General features: G+C 43.1%; 1 protein-coding gene across 1 annotated transcript in view; it reads right to left on the bottom strand.

Moving 5' to 3' along the window:
- C16H1orf105 (chromosome 16 C1orf105 homolog) overlaps window positions 1-21,382 on the bottom strand; it is a 99,448-nt gene that overhangs the window by 38,584 nt on the left and 39,482 nt on the right. Inside the window, exon 5 of the mRNA XM_059875548.1 lies at window positions 8,579-8,697. Coding sequence (XP_059731531.1) covers window positions 8,621-8,697 — 77 coding nt within the window. The 3' untranslated portion in view covers window positions 8,579-8,620. The remainder of the gene's footprint in view (window positions 1-8,578; window positions 8,698-21,382) is intronic.

The raw sequence follows: 21,382 nt of genomic DNA, 5'->3' as shown, positions 1-21,382 counted from the left end.
AGGCTGGTAGACGGTAATCACTGAATATTTACAGAGTGTGCTTCATGCATGCCCACCCTCTCCTCGCCGGGCTCAGTGTCGGAAGGCCTGCTTCCTAAACGCAAAGAGAACATAAAGGCAGGAAACACACTGAGTCATTTGGCTTGGTTAGTAGTAAACGCTCAGGTGAAAACATGTTTGACGTGCTCCAGCTTACATCAGGGGTAAATTGATTGAGTTGGCCAAACAAGAGGTGCCTGCCAGCGTGTGAACTGGTCCAGAGTAGACATGAATGAGAGGTGTGCCTGAGCTGAGACACAACAACACAGGCTTAAACAGAAGGACTCGCTGTCCATTTGACGACTTTCTAGATATCTTGTTCCTCCTGTGGTTACACCTCTGATAAGGTAAGCAGGGGCCCGGAAGACCAGCTCTCCGGAGAGGCTTTACCATGCTGATGGGGGCCAGGAGTGCCACAGACGGGCTGAACAAGGCATTGTCAACTTGCCATCTTGTGGGGGGGTGTGCTATTCTGGCCTGAATCTGAACCTTAAAGATATCCCTCTGGCAGACAAATCTCTCTGTGACTGCTTCTCAAACCTCATAATTACAGTCTTTCTCTTTTCCTCCAGTCAGTTGGTCCCCAATACATACCCGTGGCCATAAGGGAAACCAAGTTGGAAAGGTGTTTGGATAGGCTGTGGGGGGTGGGTACCTCTCAGGCAACTGGACAGACACCTCTAAGGCTATTTCCTAATAGATCAGTAGGGTTGTTCTTCTGTAGGAGAGGGGGAATGAGGATACTGTTCAGTTCTGGGAAGGCACATGGTCTGTGTGTGGCCTGGGGGCACCAGCTACAGGGGGACACCATGGGCTGAGCGCTGCCCCTGGGGACTGTTCCTGGTCAGGTCTATTTGGTCTTCTATTCCTACTTCACTACGTACAGCCTTCTTGGATGAATATATGCTCCTGGAGGTCAAGGTACGTATCCCGGTGCTTCCTTCATATTTTAGCACAGATCTAGGGACTCAGGGTGGAGGAGGATGAGAGGCAAAACTTGTTGACATGATAATAAAAATTAAGAAAGGCATTGGATACAAAGCTCTAAGCCTATCCACTGTCTTTCCAGTCCAAGAACATGCCCTTAAAATCAGACCCCTGATTTTATTAACTTTATAAACGTCTGGATGAAAGTCTGTGCAAGTCTCCTGTGATAGTGAACAGTGTGTTCTCCTGCCCCTAAATGCTTTACAATCTATTACAGAAGCTTATGAAACTTCTCCGAGGCTGCTAGGAAGTGTCCATTGTCGCAGAGAGCCTCTCCTTCCATCCCCGCAGGCTGTAAGGTTAAGGCCAGAGCTGCCTCTTTATTTTGGAGGAAAATTTGGTTCTACCCATCCTCACCCTTCAGTGAGCAGTGGAGGCAAAATTCAACAAGACCACACATCCCTGGACCAGTTTCTTTTTCTCCCCGCCTCCCCCGCCCCCATAAATACTAAAATTAGCTTTTCTTTTCCTCCAGTCCTCCTAGATGAGAGACCTGATGTAGCAACATGGGTGACCTTTCTGTCCTTCGAGAAGGAATGACTAAAACAAGGTAGAATGATGGTTTGATCTTTTTTGTTTTAAAGCTAAAGAGGGGTGGGCTGGTTCTCTACCACTTACTATGAGGAATGGGGAGGCAAGTAGAAGCCAAACAAAACTGATTTCAACTCAGCAAGAGAAACAGCTGTCTACCCATTCCAGCCACCTGAAATGAAACAATCTCCTTTGTGGGGTAATGGGTTTCCTCATGCTGAAGGCATTTTCAAAACATCTAGTTAACTTTTTTTGAATAGGCAATCAATGCAACAGGATGAAATTTAAAAGAAACAAAAATACGAGATGTTTGTCCTCATCCACACTCCTGTTTCTCAGATATTCCTTTTTCTTCTGAAGAGGCAAACTCCATCATCTGGTGTTTAATCAAAGGCCAGACCTCTCGGTGAGGAACACTGTATAAATGAGCCATGGTTCCTGGCACTAGGCAAGATGACCTCTGATGACCTTCCATCTCTTGGATTTTGCAGCTCATAATTCTTAAGGTTCTTCAGAAAATCGAATTGGATTTTGTAAAATACAAATTCACTGCTCAAGGACAGCGCTGAGGACTTGTGACTTGACAGCAGGAGTACTGGATGGGCTCGGAGCGGCCCTATAGCCACAGTACGTGAGAAAAGAACTATCTGAGGGAAACAGAACATAGTGTGTGCTCAGTTGCTCGGTTGCGTCCGAATTTTGGCAACTCTATGGACTGTAGCCTACCAGGCTCCTCTGCCCATGGTATTCTCCAGGCAAGAATACTGGAGTGGGATGACATTCCAACCTCCAGGGGATCTTCCTGACCCAGGGGTCGAACCCAAGTCTCTTACATCTCCAGTGGGTTCTTTAATGGGTTCTTTAGTGGGTGCTAGTGGATTCTTTACCACTAGCATCACCTGGGAAGTCCCAGTAGAATGAGGCTCAGTACAACTGCTCAGTCATGTCCGACTCTTTGTGACCCCATGGACTGCAGCACACCAGGCTTCCCTGTCTATCATCAACTCCTGGAGGTAATTCAGACTCATGTGCATCAAGTCGGTGATACCATCCAACCATCTGATCCTCTGTTGTCACCTTCTCCTCCCACCTTCAACCTTTCCCAGCATCAGGGTTTTTTCCAGTGAGTCAGTTCTTTGCATCAAGTGGCCAAATTATTGGAGTTTCAGCTTCAGCATCAGTCCTTCCAATGAATATTCAGGACTGATTTCCTTTAGGATACCAGTTTCATCTCCTTGCAGTCCAAGGCACTGTCAAGAGTCTTCTCCAACACCACAGTTCAAAAGCATCAGTTCTTCAGTGCTCAGCTTTCTTTATAGTCCAACTCTCACATCCATACATGACTACTGGAAAAACCATAGCTTGGACTAGACAGACCTTTGTTGGGAAAGTAATGCCTCTGGTTTTTAATATGCTATCTAGGTTTGTCATAGCTTTTCTTTCAAGGAGCCAGTGTCTTTTAATTTCATAGCTGCAGTCACCATCTGCAGTGATTTTGGAGCCCCAAAAAATAAAGTCTCTCACTGTTTCCATTGTTTCCTCATCTATTTGCCATGAAGTGATGGGACCAGATGCCATGATCTTTGTTTTCTGAATGTTGAGCTTTAAGCCAGCTTGTTCACTCTCCTCTTTCACTTTCATCAAGAGGCTCTTTAGTTCCTCTTCACTTTCTGCCATAAGAGTGGTGCCATCTGCATATCTGAGGTTATTGATATTTCTCCTGGCAATCTTGATTACAGTTTGTGCTTCTTCCAGCCTGGCATTTCACATGATGTACTCTGCATATAAGTTAAATGAGCAGGGTGACAATGTACAGCCTTGATGTACTCCTTTCCCTATTTGGAACCAGTCTGTTGTTCCATGTCCAGTTCTAACTGTTGCTTCTTGACCTGCATACAGATTCCTCAGGAGGCAGGTCAGGTTGTCTGGTATTCCCATCTCTTGAAGAATTTCCCAAAGTTTGTTGTGATCCAACCGTCAAAGGTTTTGGCGTAGTCAATAAAGCTAAAGTAGGTGTTTTTCTGGAACTCTCTTGCTTTTTTGATGATCCATCAGATTTTGGGGATTTGATCTCTGGTTCTCTGACTTTTCTAAATCCAGCTTAAACATCTGAAAGTTCACGGTTCACGTACTGTTGAAGCCTGGCTTGGAGAATTTTGAGTGTTACTTTGCTAGCATGTGAGGTAAGTGCAATTGTGTGGTAGTTTGAACATTCTTTGGCATTGCCTTTCTTTTGGATTGGATGAAAACTGATCTTTTCTAGTCCTGTGGCCACTGCTGAGTTTTCCAGATTTGCTGGCCTATTGAGTGCAGCACTTTTACAGCATCATCTTTTAGGATCTGAAATAACTCAACTGGAATTCCATCATCTTCACTAGATTTGTTCATAGTGACACTTCCTAAGGCCCTCTTGACTTCGCATTCCAGGAAGTCTGGCTCTAGGTAAGTGATCACACCATTGTGGTTATCTGGGTCATGAAGATCCTTTTTTTTTTTTTTTTTTTAACAGTTCTGTGTATTCTTGCCACCTCTTCCTAATATCTTCTGCTTCTGTTAGCTCCATATCTTTTCTGTCCTTTAGTGTGCCCATCTTTGCATGAAATGTTCCCTTGGTATCTCTAATTTTCTTGAAGAGATCTCTAGTCTTTCCCAGTCTATTGTTTTCGTCTATTTCTTTGCATTGATCACTGAAGAAGGCTTTCTTATCTCTCCTTGCTATTCTTTGGAACTCTGCATTCAAATGGGTATATCTTTCCTTTTCTCTTTTGCCTTTCGCTTCTCTTCTTTTCTCAGCTACTTGGGAAAAGGACCACTTCTCAGGTCCTCAGACCACCATTTTGCCTTTTTGCATTTCTTTTTCTTGGGGATGGTCTTGATCCCTGCCTCCTGAACAATGTCACAAACCTCTGTGCATAGTTCTTCAGGCACTCTGTCTATGAGAGCTAAACCCTTGAATGTATTTCTCACTTTCACTGTATAATCATGAAGGATATGATTTAGATCATACTTGAATGGTCTAGTGGTTTTCCCTACTTACTTCAATTTAAGTCTGAATTTTGAAATTAGGAGTTTATGATCTGAGCTGCAGTCAGCTCCTGGTCTTGTTTTTGCTGACTGTATAGAGCTTCTCCATCTTTGGCTGCAAAGAACATAATCAAGCTGATTTCAATATTGACCGTCTGGTGATGTCCATGTGTAGAGTCTTCTCTTGTGTTGTTGGAAGATGGTGTTTGCTATGACCAGTGCGTTCTCTTGGCAAAACTCTCTTAGCCTTTGCCCTGCTTCTTTTTGTACTCCAAGGCCAAATTTGCCCGTTACTCCAGGTATCTCTTGACTTCCTACTTTTGCATTCCAGCCCCCTATAATGAAAAGGACATCCTTTTTGGGTGTTAGTCCTAGAAAGTCTTGTATATCTTCATAGAGCCATTCAACTTCAGCTTCTTCAGCATTACTGGTTGGGGCATAGACTTGGATTACTGTGATAGTAAATGGTTTGCCTTGGAAACGAACAGAGATCATTCTGTTGTTTTTGAGATTGCATCCAAGTGCTGCATTTCAGACTCTTTTGTTGACCATGATGGCTACTCCATTTCTTCTAAGGGATTCTTGCCCACATTCTTACTCCATTTCTTCTAAGGGATTTCTTCTAAGGGATACTATCTAAGGGTAGTAGATATAATGGTCATCTGAGTTAAATTCACCCATTCCAGTCCATTTTAGTTTGCTGATTTCTAAAATGTTGATGTTCACTCTTGCCATCTCCTGTCTGACCACTTCCAATTTACCTTGATTCATGGACCTAACATTCCAGGTTCCTATGCAATATTTTTCTTTACAGTGTTGGACTTTACTTCCATCCCCAGTCACGTCCACAGCTGGGTGTTGTTTTTGCTTTGGCTCCATCTCTTCCTTATTTCTGGAGTTATTTCTCCACTGTTCTCCAGTAACATATTGGGCACCTACTGACCTGGGGAGTTCATCTTTCAGTGTCCTATCTTTTTGCCTTTTCATACTGTTCATGGAGTTCTCAAGGCAAGAATACTGAAATGGTTTGCCATTCCCTTTTCCAGTGGACCACGTTCTGTGGAATGTAGATTCCTTTGCAAAGCTCACAGGAACCTTTTTGCTAAATGTAGGCCCCTCTGCCCACCATTTTGGAATTGAAGATTTGCAGGGTGGTGGAGAGGAGGCCAAGAATTAGAGGAAGAGGTTTGGGGAGGAGGGCAGAGATTGGCTTCAGATAGAGTAGAATGCAATGGTCATGGTGCCATCAGGAAATGCGGGGAGTCCTAACACTGCTGACCCTGGCAGTGACCTTTCCTGCCCAATGGAAAACCCCAAGTAGTCCTCTTGGCCTTTATTCCTGACCTCTCGTGTCTTCTCCAGATATGTCAGATGCCTGTAAAGTCTACTGTCAGCATATCTAGAAAGCACAATTTGGATATTCTAGAGGGTAGCACATGACTACATACATGGAATCTCTTTTTATGCATCTTGAAAAATTCAGAGACACTTTGGACCTGGAAGGTAAGCTCCAAACCCTGATCCTGACAGATGAGTCCAGTCACAGTTTCAAGGGCATCCAGACCTGTCAAGTCCAGGCAGCATCTGCCCTATTTCAGGAGCTTGGCTGTTTCCCCAGAATAAATGGAGGGAAGTGAAAAGAGGTAGGGCTTTCCAGCAGGACTCCAGACTGATCGTTAATGACAAGAGGTACAAGAGGCCGTCTGGAGTATCCCTGGTTCAGTTTCTTAGAGGGGAAACAATAAAACCATTTCAGTCCCAACGTTGTCATTTTAAAAGGCCAAGAAATCAGTATTTATCAAATGTAAACTTTTAAAAAGACATATGTTTTCTAGACCTGCCTTTGTGTCAGCAGTAACAAAGCATGTGGCAAGCAAAATCAAAAAGTCATTAAGGATTTTCCTATCCAAGACAAATTTGCAGAACATGTCAAGGGACAGATTATTCCAGGGTTCTATGCTTGAAGGTAGGTTTGGCATTGGTTTCACAAGCATCTCTTTACATTAAGCATTTCTCAAGACTTCACTCAGGGACCTTGGCCATAGGACCCTTGGGAGATAAGGGTGGGTGGGGGCTGGAATATGGACCTTTTCCAAGGCACTTGGGTCAGTGCTGTGCTGTGGAAACTTCACTTCTACTGATGACAATGACCACAACAAGGACAAAAGTAATGCTAACAAGAGCTGACATATTCAAGTGTCTACCACCAAGATATCTGCTGGGAATTTGGCACCTATGTCCTGATTTTTGTCTCACAACACTCATAAAATAGGGGTGTGTAGTGACCTGGTTTTGCAGAGGAGGAAGCTGAAGCTAAGAGGTCAAGCCACTTTCCCAAGGCCATACTGCCAGCAAGCAAAGGGGCCAAGGCACAAATCCAGACCATCTGACCTCAGATTCTGTGTTATCTCTTACACCAAACTGAGTGGAACTGACCCAAACATGTAGGGTAATTCCAAAGAATGATCTTGGGAAAGTATGAAGAAAACAATAGCACAGGAAATGTGAGGAAGACCAGGCATAGGACCAAGGGACTAGCAAAAAGTATTGGATTCACCAAAAATTTCATTCAGCTTTTTCCATAACATCTCACAGTAAAACCCAAACAAAATTTTTGGCCAATCCAATAGACTGTGGTGAGTGATGTAGAACTAACTCTGCGAACAGAAGAACAGGCTGAAGCCTGTCTTTTACATGATGTCTATTTGTGTGGTAGGGTTGGTGTGTGCAGTGAAAGAGCCGTGCTGGCCTGGCTCTCACCATCCCCCCTCCACTCAAGGCCACCACCTCCCTGACAGGGCAGGACTTGGGGAGGAGGGACGTGTGCTTCAGGTGGGACCTGGTCCCAGGTACATTCCTGTGATCCATAACCAGAGCCCCTCCTGACCTGTCCAGAGCATCCAGTGGACAGGATGAACTGGCTGAAAGAAGTCATGCTGGCTACATACACGTGTCCCTAAGAAACACCTGTCACCAAGCACTCCCCCTAAGCACTCAGGAGCAGGAAACCCTATTAATACAGCAACGTGACAAATGGAGAAACTCTGAACGAAAACCCTGTGAATGATGGAAATGGTGGGAGAGTGGAAATCATGATCTATTTATCTTGATGAAGAATGCTTACTGCCAATCACACACAAAAAAGTATTCTTGGTTTTGATAAAAGTATTCAAGTAATTAGAAATAGCCCTCTCTGGGGACTTCCCTGGTGTTCCAGTGGCTAAGACTCTGTGCTCCCAATGCAGGCAGTCCAGGTGTGATCCCTGGTTGGGGAACTAGATCCCACATGCTGCAACTAAGAACTCGTGCAGCCAAATAAATATATACATATATACGCGTGGGTACATGCATGCCAAGCTGTTTCAGTTGTATCTGACTCTCTGCGACCCCATGGACTGAAGCCCACCAGGCCCCTCAGTTCACAAAATTCTCCAGGCAAAAATACTGGAGTGAGTTGCCATGATCACCTCCAGGGGATCTTCCTGACCCAGGGATCAAATTCATGTCTCTTACGTCTCCTGCATTGGCAGCTGAGTTCTCCACCAACTGTGCCACATGGGAAGCCCCACCCTCCCACCTCCACAAACACACACACATCAAAGAAAATAACCCTCTTTGGTTTAATCTCCACATTACAAAGACAGCTTACATTGGTAACTGTGATTGAACACATTTAGACCTGGATTACTGTTTTTTAGTTGTTCACATAAAATTCAGCCCTATTAAAGAGGGTTGTGAATTCTGAGCGGTTTTTTTTGTTTAGAGGAAGAGGCATGCAGAATGCAGAGGAGAGTTTAATATTCACTTCTTCAATTTTGCATAGTAGGCTAGAGATGGAGAAGTATTCTGGTCCTTGGCAGTTCCTCCAGGACACTACTGATGTGCTTTTCTACGTGGGAGACCTCAGCATACTACAGAATTTCTGTTCCCAAGACACCTCCAGCTTTATCTAGAATCCCCTTTCCCTCTGAGGGCTAAATGTATTGAAAACACTCACCCCTGCTCTGCTTTGTGAACACAGAGATCCAAGAATGTACTGCTACAAGCACAGGTCTGCTGGACTTGACTCCTGCCAGTCACAAGAGCCAGCTGATAAACTTCTGGAACCTTTGTGAGCTGGTTGGGAGGAGACAACAGAGACAACAGAGGATGAGATGGTTGGATGGCATCACCGACTCAATGGACATGAGTTTGAGTAAACTCCAGGAGTTGGTGATGGACAGGGAGGCCTGGCATGCTGCAGACCATGGGGTCGTGAAGTGTCAGACACAACTGAGTGACTGAGCTGACTGACTGACTGTTACACCATTGGCAACTTGCCAGTGGCCTGACTGCCAGTATTTACACCACAGAAAGTGGCAAATGCTACAAATCAGGTTTTTTTCCTTTGAGAACTAAAAATAAGAGACCACAATTCCTTAACCAAACATGCTATGCATTCACAACTTTGTTTTTTTTCCAGCAAGATTTGCTGAGCATCAGCTAATTGATCTTCCCTGGTGGCTCAGATGGTAAAGAATCTGCCTACAACATGGGAGACCTGGATTTGATCCCTGGGTTGGGAAGATCCCCAGGAGAAGGGAAAGGCTACTCACTCTAATAATCTGGTCTAGAGAATTCCATGGACAGAGGAACCTGGCTGGCTACAGTCCATGGGGTTGCAAAGAGTTGGACATGACTTAGCGAATTCCACTTTCACTTTTCATAGTAGAATAAGAGTTATAATGATAGGTAATATACAGTCTCTGGACCAGAAGAGACTTCATTAACTTTGACAAGCTCTCTGATCATTTGTCTGTCTATTGCAGAGACAGGTGAAAATCTTTGGGTCTATTCACACTTGAGACTGAAATATTCTGAAGTCTATTCTACTTTCCAGGATCAAACATCCTGAGAAAGAGATTTCAGAAACTTGTAACCAATTCATCTAAAAATCAAATGTCTACTAAATGGCAGAAAAATCAAGCCCCTAATTCTTTAGAAACCTTTTTCTTCCTCTTTCTATTCTCCTAATGCTTACACTGGATCCTTGGGGCTTTTTTCATGCCAAAAACACCCAAAGATAGTAGGGTAATTCCCTTGGATAACTTGGGTATTTTCTCTTGCTAATGCTTTCCAGATTGCTGGGAACAGGTTCATAGGATTCCATAAATTCTATTTACCATTTATTTTTAAATCTCGTTCAAACATATAATGTTCTCATTAGCTTGCCTCTCTGCTCTGGTTTTTATTCCATAGCTCTGTGTCCAGAATTTAAATGCCAAAGGAAAAAAGAGACTGACTTGCATTATATGACCCTTTGTTGTTGTCCAGTCGCTAAGTCGTGTTTGACTCTTTGCGACCCCATGGACTGCAGCACACTAGGCTTCAGTATCTCCCTGATAGCACAGCTGGCAAAAAATCTGCCTGCAGTGCAGGAGACCCTGGTTTGATTCCTGGGTTGGGAAGATCCCCTGGAGAAGGTATAGACTACACACACCAGTATTACTGCCTGGAGAATTCCCATGGGCAGAGGAGCCTGATGGGCTACAGCCCACGGGGTTGCAAAGAATCGGACATGACTGAGAGAATTTGCTCAAACTCATGACCTCAAACTTATATGGCCCTGGTACTTCCTAGTTCTGCTACTTATCTGCTGAATGACCTTGAGCTATCATGTTTCTAATCAATATGCAACAGAATGTTTCCACCCACAGGAATATCTAAAGGATTAACTGTGGCCCTCTAGTATTCTTAGAAAAGGGACAAGCAATTGGTTACTATCTATCCAGTGCTGGCTAGTCCACAAGACAGGCTCTGCATTGTCTAGATGATGGAAAGCCTGGATTCCTTACCTCTAAGAACCATAATCAGCTTAGAAGGACTTGACACCCTAACTGCTTGCATTTTGCATTGAGGATCAAGACTTGGTGTTGTGCTTGCTCACAGGAAATAAAGCAGGATCAGGTAACCCTCAAAGACCTGAGTTATCAGAGAACGTCACTCCTGGTATTCTCTTCAAAGGAACTTGAGAACAAAAGTTAATAAAGGAGCAAATCCTAGGCCTGCACAGATGAGGGTGTACAAGTGAGTTGAGAGGTGAAGGAATTACAGATTTTCACTAATTATTTCTCTTTATTGCGGGCTTCTGTTCTTTACCTTTGCTGATTTTTCTAGACTATTTCATTTGTAACCCCCCTCTGTTCTTAACGGAGAAAGCAATGGCACCTCACTCCAGTACTCTTGCCTGGAAAATCCCATGGACAGAGGAGCCTGGTAGGCTGCAGTCCATGGGGTCGCTAAGAGTCAGACATGACTGAGTGACTTCACTTTCACTTTTCACTTTCATGCGAAGGAAATGGCAACCCACTCCAGTGTTCTTGCCTGGAGAATCCCAGGGACGGGGGAGCCTGGTGGGCTGCCGTCTATGGGGTCTCACAGAGTCGGACACGACTGAAGTGACTTAGCAGTAGCAATCTGTTCTGAAGATAGTAAGCATTTTTTGGAACACCTGCTCTGTGATACATGCTGAGAATACACTGGACAACAAGATGCCATTTCTTTTCACAAAGGAGCACGTGAGAGAGAAAGAGAAGATGTGAGCAGAGTATGTTAGGGGATGCGATCAGTAGAACAAGGGACTAGAAAAGCTTGTGTATTGGTGGGGGGGGGGTCCCCAAATCAAGCTAACTGTGTTAGGGGGAGCTTCCTGGAAGAGGAGACATCTGGGCTAGTTTAAGGACACATAGATATTAGCCAGGAAAGTGGTAGGGAAGGGATGTTTCGAGCAGAAGAAAAAGAACATGTATAAAGAACACAAGGCCCTTCAAGGGTTCGAAGTAAAGCTAGAGCTTAGGATTTCATCAGGGAAGAGAGGCCAGGAATGCGTAAGTGGGGGAAGCCCTGGAATAAACCTCAGGCCATGCTAAAGAAATTTCAGTTCATCCAGGGGGAAAGAACAAGCTACTGGAATATTATTTTAAGTAGCATTTTAGGCAGGAAAATAGCCTTATTAAAATTGTGGCTTCAAAAGCAAATTTTTTTTGGGGGGGGGTACTATGTCATGCAGCACTTTGGATCTTACTTCCCTGACCAGGGATGGAATCTATGCCCCCTGTATTGGAAGGAAGCACAGAGTCTTAACCACTAGACTGCCAGGGAAGTCCCAGGAAACTTTTAAAAACATTCTAATAGTAAGATTTACTGATATTTACTGAGCACTTGTTATGTGCCAGGCGTATTTTGAGCACTTTTCTTGACATAATGCATTTTGGTCTCACAACGCTCTTGCCCAAAGTCCCAGGGCAGCAGGAAGGTGCAGTGTCAGGACACAGACCCTGAACAGGCTGCCAGCCGCACCCTTGCTCTTGGCCACTAAGATATAAATGTGTCTGAGGTTGTCCTTCATTTACAAATGTCAATTCTCATTGCTTATCTTTGCCTTGTTGTTCTTCAGTTTTAAGCTAATTGACTTCAGTAATTCTCATGTACAAATAAGAGATGGAAACTCCAGATGTCAATTATATAAGGTCTGCTGCTGCTGCTGCTGCTAAGTCGCTTCAGTCATTTCCGACTCTGTGCGACCCCATAGACGGCAGCCCACCAGGCTCCCCCATCCCTGGGATTCTCCAGGCAAGAACACTGGAGTGGGTTGCCATTTCTTTCTCCAATGCATGAAAGTGAAAAGTGAAAGTGAAGTCGCTCTGTCGTGCCCAACTCTTAGTGACCCCATGGACTGCAGCCTTCCAGGCTCCTCCATCCATGGGATTTTCCAGGCAAGAGTACTGGAGTGGGGTGCCATTGCCTTCTCCATATAAGGTCTAAGGGGTTTACAAATTGAAAGCAAAGAGAATTCCCCACTGACTAGACTCTGTTTCTCCCTTTCTGTGGTGGTTTCACGATCTCTCAGTGAAGATAACTCTGGAAGTCCTGTCACTGTATTCGATCCTGAGTTTTGCTGGGAATCCAGAGGAATTCCCATCCTCAGCTCCGTTTCTGTGTATCAGAATGAGTTGCTCCTGCTTTAGAGGGCTGTGAGAGACAAAACTAATTTCCTCTATTTCATTGGGAACCAGTTTTGGGGAATCAAATTCCTAGTTAACATGGAGCATAATTAAGAAAAATGAATCAGAGTTAAATGAGGGATAATTGAAAAATTTTAAAAGGATATTTTTCATTTGTAGAGAGCAAGTTTGTTGCTATCAGGAAGCCCCAGACTGTGCAAAGCTCCTGAGATACGCTTGCAAATATCAAACATTACTTTTAAGTAGTCAATCAATCAAAACTTACTGAGTGCCTGCTCTGTGCCAGGTACCATGCTGCCGAGATACCCGGAAATGTTTAAGTCATGGTTTCTTGCTTCAAGCCGAAAGGAAGAACTCAGTCGGTCACTGAAATTCTTACAGTATGGATGTTTATCATCCTTATCTGCCTAAACACTTTCATCTCCTTCGTGGCTAGTTTTTTTTTAACTTTTTATCTTGTATTGGGGTATAGCCAATTAACAAACAATGTTGTGATAGTATCAGGTTCTCCTGGGACTCTTGCCACATACGTCTCTTCACTTGCAGGAAATCTTCAGACACTTCTTCCCCTGAAAGGATCCAGTTCTGCACGGTCCCTCTAGTTCAGGGAAAGGAGAGATGGTTCCTGACAGGGGCTGACTGGCTGAGCTAGTTGCCACCAAGGCATTACTTCCTCCTACTTTCCCATTTGACTAACAAACGACTGGGGTGCTGTGCCCTGTGCTGTTCTTCTTCTTCTTTTTTAATTGAAGGATAATTGTTTACAGTGTTGTGTTGGTGTCTGGCATACATCAAAACATGAACCAGCCATAGATATACATATGTCCCCTTGCTCTTGAACCTTCCTCCCAACCCCCACCCCATCCCCCCCAATCCCACCCCTCTGGGTTCTTACCAGCCTATTTGGGAATTACTGGGCTGCAGACATTGTTTAAAGGGAAAAGTGAAGAATTTTTATTTCAAGTCACTTGGGAAAGAATACGATTACTCTAAGCATTGAAGTTCCCTGGTGGCTTAGACAGTGAAGAATCTGCCTGCAACGTGGGAGACCCAGGTTTGATCCCTGGGTAGGGAAGATCTCCTGGAGAAGGAAATGGCAACCCACTCTAGTATGCTTGCCTGGAGAATCCCATGGACAGAGGACCCTGGTGGGCTACAGTCTGTGGGGTTGCAGAGTCGGACACAACTGAGCGGCTTACACATACACACACAAGCATTGAAAGCAGAAATATCTCTAAAAAAAGGTCAGCTCTATGGAGAATCTCTGAAAAGCCCAACTATGTAACCAGAAGCCAACTCCATCCCTTCCCCAAACGTACAGAGTCCTCCTCAGAAAGGTGTGAATTCTAAGGGCCTAAATGCAATGCTTGAAGCTCAGTTGTCATGGAAACAAAACTAGGACATAAATAGCTCATTCAGTCTCATACCATCTTTCTTACCAGGCACTGCTGGGGGTGGGGGCGGGGCAGTACGGCGCAGACACAACCACAGAGTGGAAAGGACAGCAGTCTGTGATCAGAGATTCACCTATCAGAAGGCTTCGCCCTCTCAATATTTTCCAGGAAACCCTAGCTTTCTCCTTCCTCAATGGAAGAAGACACGGAGAGCTACAAGGAAGTGAGGTTTGGAGTTAATTTTATATTAACTCCATTAACAACATTCTTCTTTTCCTGTTTTCTTCCTTTCTCTACATCTACTGTACTTGATCAGCTCATCCCCAAGAGGGTCATAGTGATCTCTCTTCTCAGATTCCAAAGAGTTGACAAACCAGTTCCTTAACAATCACCTCTGCCTCCACAGTCATCACTAGCTCCGAGGGACAGTCAACCTTCTGAACTGGGGAAACGACTTAGGAAAAAAAGTGGAGGCGTTCTCAGAGAGATGCCAAACTCAGCTGCTCCCATACACAGCACCTCGTTCAGACTTCCCAGGGATGTTACTGCCAGCATTTTTGTGTAGTTCGGTAGCGGATGACACATTGGTTTTACAGGTATAAGGGCTTAATCATCTTTGACCAGTTTCCAACAGTGCCAGACCATAATGAGTGTATATGGTATTGCCTGCTAAGCCCCGCCCCCTTCCTTTGAAAACTGTCTCTCCCCACCACTTTATCTTTTTGGACTTATTTCATCCCATTGCAATGGTCATAATTGATTGCTTGATTTGATAGGGTGCGTTTCCAAGTTGGGCTAGGTGCCTTCTTTTCGATTTTTTAGCTTGGAACTACAGTGGCCAAAAGGCTATATGGCATTAATCTTAGAAGATGCTTCTTATCAGTCTTCAGGCTTTCCACCATGTGGAAATAGGCAGTCTGCAGCAGGGAAAGGAAAAAGATAACTCCAGAAATAAGGGAAAAGGTAGAGAGAGAATCCCCACCAAGTTAGGTCCCTGGGTCCAGCAGTTCCTGGGGTCTGCTATATCCCTGCCTTTTTTGTGGCTTAGTTGCTCTGGGAGAAAAGCCAGGATCCTTCAAGCACATTTTCTTTCTTTTTTTTAATTGTATGAACTGAGTTTCTGTCACTTGCAGCCAAAGGATTCTGGCTCTTATCTGGCATGTAGAACGTATTTGTAAATGTTAGCTGAACGACAAATGAGTAGTTTCTCAGTGTCCAAATTAAGAATTATCATGAGGATGGAAGATGTTTGGAAAGGCCACTTGGTTTTCCCTCATTCTGGGGGCAAATCCACAGGCATCCAGTCAAGGAGAAAGTGCTCTTTTTTTAAAGCCCTCCTGGAAGAAGATTTTATAACTTCCCTAGGTTAGTTAACAAAGGAAATGAGAGGAACATGGATGACCATGACAACTTGAATTTCTCCTTCTTAAAAGTCTCCTGCCTTCATGATTTTCCATTTCTTAGTCTAAAAATGTTATTTTAAATCTTCACATCTTTCATCTCTTTCAATTTTCATATCACATGAAATCTATTTGCATTTTCCAATTTTTTTTATTATTAAGATTATATGTTGCTCGCTGACTACTTTTCTTGAAAATTACAGCAGCACATCATTAAGGAGTATACGATACATGTTCTTTTATCCAGCAAAGATTTACTGAGAGCCTTGTACACGGCAGGCACTAAGACCAGTGATACAGAAACATTACAGCTAGTTCCTGAGAGAAAATGAACCATTTAAAACCTGCTCTAAACCTGACATGGAATTTGATCTGTCTGAAATGGAAATAATTACAGCTCCTGTCATTTTCTTCATTGATTCATTCACTGTTCGGTCATTCAACAAATATTTTTAGGTTTCTATTTTAGAGGTATTGTTCTGGCTCTGGGTTTATGGAGTTGGTTGAACCAGGCCTCTGCTTTCTGGTGGGAGAAGACAGAAAAAAAGCAAGTTTTATCAATTAACTAATCATTTTAGACAGTATTGGATAGTGATAATTGCTGTGATTTTAAAAACCAGAATAAAGGATTAAATGTCCTGGATTGTAGGCAGGCTATTATAGATGAGATAATCAATAAGGTTTTCTCTGGAAAGGTGACATTTAAATAGAGTTTATGCAAAAAGTTGAGCCATGCAAAAATCTGATCTGTTAGCAGTGCTGCCAGATGGCCTGAGGAAATAGTCTCTGGATATTCCTTCTGGTAAAAAAAAAAAAAAAAAAATTAAAAAGCCCAGATTTTTACCCTTCTGACCTAGTTCCTGTTTCACAATAGTTTTTACGGTTCCTTTCCTGATAGCTCAGTTGGTAAAGAATCCACCTGCAATGCAGGAAACCCCGGTTCGATCCCTAGATCGGGAAGATACCCTGGTGAAGGGATAGGCTACCCACTTCAGTATTCTTGGGCTTCCCTGGTGGCTCAGCTGTTAAAGAATCTGCCTGCAATGCAGGAGACCTGGGTTCGACCCCTGGGTTGGGAAGATCCCCTGGAGAAGGGAATGGCAACCTACTCCAGTATTCTGGCCTGGAGAATTCCATGGACTGTATAGTCCATGGGGTCACAAAGAGTTGGACACAACTGAGCAACTTTCACTTTCAAAACCTTAACCAGCATCTGTAATTTCCAGATAAGGAGCCCAGAATTAGTCTCCAGTGAGGGTCTGTCAACATTACATCTCGTGGCTTCAGCAGCTTATATTCATACCTCTAGATGCCAGCATGATAATAAAACCTACCGTGTAGCTTTCCCTCATTTCAGGAAGAGCCTAAGTTGCCAGACACAGACAAGCTCTGATCTTTCAGAGAAAAAAAGTGGCTTTGGGAAGCACTAAGTGAGCACCCAGTGCCATGGTTAAGAAACCTTGGTTTCTCCATCTATAATTCTGGAGTGGTTGCAATAGATAAAATATTACCTTCATAATTTAAACTCATAGGAAAGAAACTATAGTCCAGATCCTTACACAAAGAAGTCTCCCAGATGTCCAGTGTCCTTTGGTTGCATTAGAATGTACTGACTATTACTAGAGTTGGTGGGGCTATCACATGAGCATTGAGAACCTTGATTATGAGGATTTACTTTTGCTTCTGAAACCATGTAATTCACACACCTGATCTCAGGACTTAATGAAGCTCGGGTTCTTGATGTCTCATCGCAGAAAGAATTCAGTGAGAGACAAAGAGATAGGTAAGAAGTGGATTTATTTAGAGAGAAACACACTTCACAGACAGAATGTGGGCCAGCTCAAAAGGCAAGAACAGCACCAGGGTAAGGGGTTGTCAGTTTTTATCAGGGTGGGTAATTTCATAGGGTAATGAGTGGGAGGAGTATTCCAGCTATGGGCTTCATAAACATACATGCAATGAATGAATAGGTGATGGGTCACTCTTGGCATTGCCAGGGGTATTCTCAGGGCTCGGGCATGAGTTTGCAGCACTGAGGAGGACCAGTTACCAGACCCAAAGCAGACAGTCTAAGGTCCAGAGGCACTAGAGGTGGGTTAGGGAGGAGGGGAGCTGATGTGTGAGGCGGCTCTGAAAGCAGGCAGAGAGCAGGATGCTGGAGGACGGCCCTGAGCTGGGGGAGCAGGTGCCATTCCTTTCTCTTTGTAGTCCTGGGCTTCTGGTGTAGGCATGCTGAGGACTGGGAGCAGAGCCCACCTGGAGTGTGCCCAGAGGATTCAGATAACACTAAGAGGTACGTTTTAAAAAAAGGCTAGCAATGAGATTCCTAACCATAACAATATTTTACAAAATTTCTTGTCTTAAAAGCAAATCACGGAGGGTTTCCCTAGTATCTCAGTGGCAAAGAATCTGCCTGCCTAGGCAGGAGACACGGGTTTGATCCCTGATCCAGGAAGATCCCACATGCTGTAGAGCAACTGAGACCGTGCACCAGAACTATTGAGCCTGTGCTCTAGAGCCCGTGAGCCACAACTACTGAGCCCATGTGTTGCAACTCCTGAAGCCCGTGTGCCCTAGAGTCTGTGCTCCACAGCAAGAGAAACCACTGCAGTGAGAAGCTGGACACCACCACTAGAATAGCCTCCTCTTGCCATTAGAGAAAAAGCCCTCACAGCAATGAACATCCAACACAGCCAAAAATAAATAACTTTTTTCTTTTTTAAAAAAAGCAACTCACAGAAACAAAGCAGTGGAATGTTTAGGTGCTCATGGGCTTGGCTCCAAATATGCTTCAGAGTCTCCCACATTAAAGAGACCTTCTCTTCATACCCTCCACTCATCCTCATACCAAACTCCTTTCTTTAACTCACTGCAATGCAGTTTAACAACTAATACATGAACTAAAGTTATCCCCAACATCTTACTATGGACTCTGGTGACCTTTTCATTCCTTTCCTGCTTGACTTCCCTATGACATTCAGAACTATTGATAATCGTCTATGCCCTAAAACTAGGAAACTCCCTCTGCCCTCCCCCTCCCCTCCTGGCATCCTGCGCAGACTTTTATCAAAGCAATTCTAACATTTCATTGTGATTATCTGTCAACCTACCTCTATTGCCCAATTAGATCACAAACTTCTCAGGAGCAGAAAACAATGGTATTCATTCTTAGATCTATAGCACCCAACACAATACCTGTTGCTTAGTAAGTTTTCACACAGAATGTTCATTGAATTAAAGTAAAGCAAATGACACAGGCCAATGGAACAGAGAGCCCAGGAAAAAAGTCCACGCATGCACAGTCAATTGATTTACAACAAAGGAACCAAGAATATACAATGGCAACAGGACAGTCTCTTTGAGAAATGGTATTGAGAAAATGGGTAGCCACATGCAAAAGAACGAAACTGGATCACAATCTTACACCATAACAAACATTAACTCAACATGGACTAAAGACTTGAACGTAAGGCTTTTAGGCCTTTAGGCCTTTATGGTTTTAACCATAAAATTCCCAGAAGAAAACACAGGCAATGAGCTCCTTGACACCAGTCTGGGTGATGATTTTTTGCATCTGACATCCACCAAAAGCAAAAGTAACAAAAGTAAAAATAAACAAGTGGGACTAAATCCAACTAAAAAGCTTCTGCACAGCAAAAGAAACCATCAACAGAATGGAAAGGCAACCTACTGAATGGAAGGAAATAATTGCAAATAACATATTAGGTACAGATCCAATATCCAAAATACTTTTTAAAAAGCTCATACAACTCAATAGAAAAAAAACCACAAACAATCCAATTAAAAATTTTTTAATTAAATTTAAAAATTTAAAAATCTTCATCTGAAAAGACATGTTTCCATGCAGATGGCTAACAGGTATATGAAAAGATGCTCAACATCATGAATTATCAGGGAAATGCAAATTGAAACCACAATAAAATATCGCCTGACACCTGTCAGAATGGCTATTGTCAAAAAAACAAGAGGGCTTCCCTGATGGCTAAGTGGTAAAGAATCCACCTGCCAATAAAGGGAGATGCAGGCTCAATCCCTGGTCCGGGAGGATCCCACATGCCACACAGCAACCACGCCCATGCACCACAACCACTGAGCCGGGAGTCAAAACTACTGAACCCACGTGCCCTAGAGCCTGCGCTCCGAAACAAGGGAAGCTGCTGCAGTGAGCAGCCTGAGTACTGCAACTGGACAGTAGCCCCCACTTGCTGCAACTAGAGAAAAGACGGCACAGCAGCGAAGATCCAGCACAATAAATAAATAAAAATTTAAAAATAAGCAAGAGGTAACAAATGCTTGCAAAGATGTGGACAAAAGGGTACTCCTGTCCACTGTTAGTAGAAATGGCGTTTCCTTAAAAAACTGAAAATAGAACTACTCTACGATCCAGCAATTCCACTTCTGGGTATTTATTGGAAGAAAATAAAAACACTAACTTGAAAAGATATCTGCACAGCCATGTTCATTGCAGCATTATTTATATAGCCGAGATATGGAAACAACCTAAATGTCCACCAATAGACGAGTGGATAAAGAAGTCACACACACACACACACACACACACACAATGGAACATTATTCAGCCACAAAAAGAACAAAACCTTGCCATTTGCAACAACATAAATGGACCACAAGGGAATTATGCTAAGTGTAATAAATCAGAAACACAAACCATATGATTTCTTTTTTTTAATGTGAAATCTGAAACAAAACAAAACAAAACCGAAGCTCACAGATACAGAGAACAGATTGATGGTTATAAGAGGCAAGGGGTGATGGGGAGCAGAAGAAATGGATGATTATTTTTTTTTACCTTAAATAAATTGGATTCAAAAAAATTTAAATGACCATACCTATGAACTGGTTACAAACTCATTCACTTGTGTTATCTTCATAAACAGTAATGGCTGCTAGCACCAACAAGATCAAAAAGAAACGTTTTAGATCAATGGAAAAATTTCTCCTGCCCTTTGTCCATCTCTATAAGCCCAGAACCCCTCACTTCTTTTCTTCTTCCATTTCTTCATCCCTTCCTCTCTTTTTCCTTTTTCTTTAAATCTAAGGGGAAAAACTCCCATTTTATTTTATGTAAAATTCTTTAAGCAGTAAAGTCTTAGTAATATAAAATGCTCAAAATGGTACACATTTACTTTTATGAGTATTTATATTTTATGATAATGTATATATTATTTTTTCTTTTTATTTTGTATTGGAGTATAGCTGATTAACAATGATGTGATACTGCCAGGTTCAACCATACATATACATGTATCCATTCTCCTCCAAACTCCTCTTCCCTCCAGGCTGCCGCATAGTACTGAGCAGCGTTCCCTGAGCTATACAGTAGGTCCTTGTTTGTTATCCATTTTAAATTTAGCAGTGTGGACATGTCTATCTCAAACTCCCTAACTACCGTTACCCTGCAACTGGTGACCGTGAGTTCGTTCTCTAGGTCTATGAGTCTCTTTCTGCTTTATAAGTTCATTTGTATCATTTCTTTTCAGATTCTGCATATAAGGAATGTCATATGATACTTCTACCCTGACTTACTTCACTCAGGATGAAAATCTCTAGGTTCATCCCTGCTGCTGAAAATGGCATTTAATTTACATACTATTACATTTAAATAATCTAGGAATAGTCCTGGTGAATCTTCATTTCAGAATGGAACCCAAAGACTGAAGAGTGACCCCAACTCTTCTCTGTCACCAAAGATCATCTGGTCCCCCCAAAACTCATGGGACAGCCCATATCTAGCTACCAGATTCTCAAACCTTGGGAATAAGATTTTAAAACACAATATTCCACTGAGTGAAGAAAATTATCTTTCTTTCCTGAGTAAGAAAAAATATTTTTACATTTCTTATAACTGAATGGTCCCTGATGAAATAGAAGTTTCTTTTCTTTTGTTTGGTTCTCAGCCAAGTCAGAGAATACAAGGTAGAACTTCACAAAGGGCTTCAAAAAACAGCATTGTTGATTCCCA

Source organism: Bos taurus, chromosome 16 (genome assembly GCF_002263795.3).
Source record: "Bos taurus isolate L1 Dominette 01449 registration number 42190680 breed Hereford chromosome 16, ARS-UCD2.0, whole genome shotgun sequence".
Classification (NCBI taxonomy): Eukaryota; Metazoa; Chordata; class Mammalia; order Artiodactyla; family Bovidae; genus Bos; species Bos taurus.
This window is presented reverse-complemented; position numbering and strand designations above follow the sequence as displayed.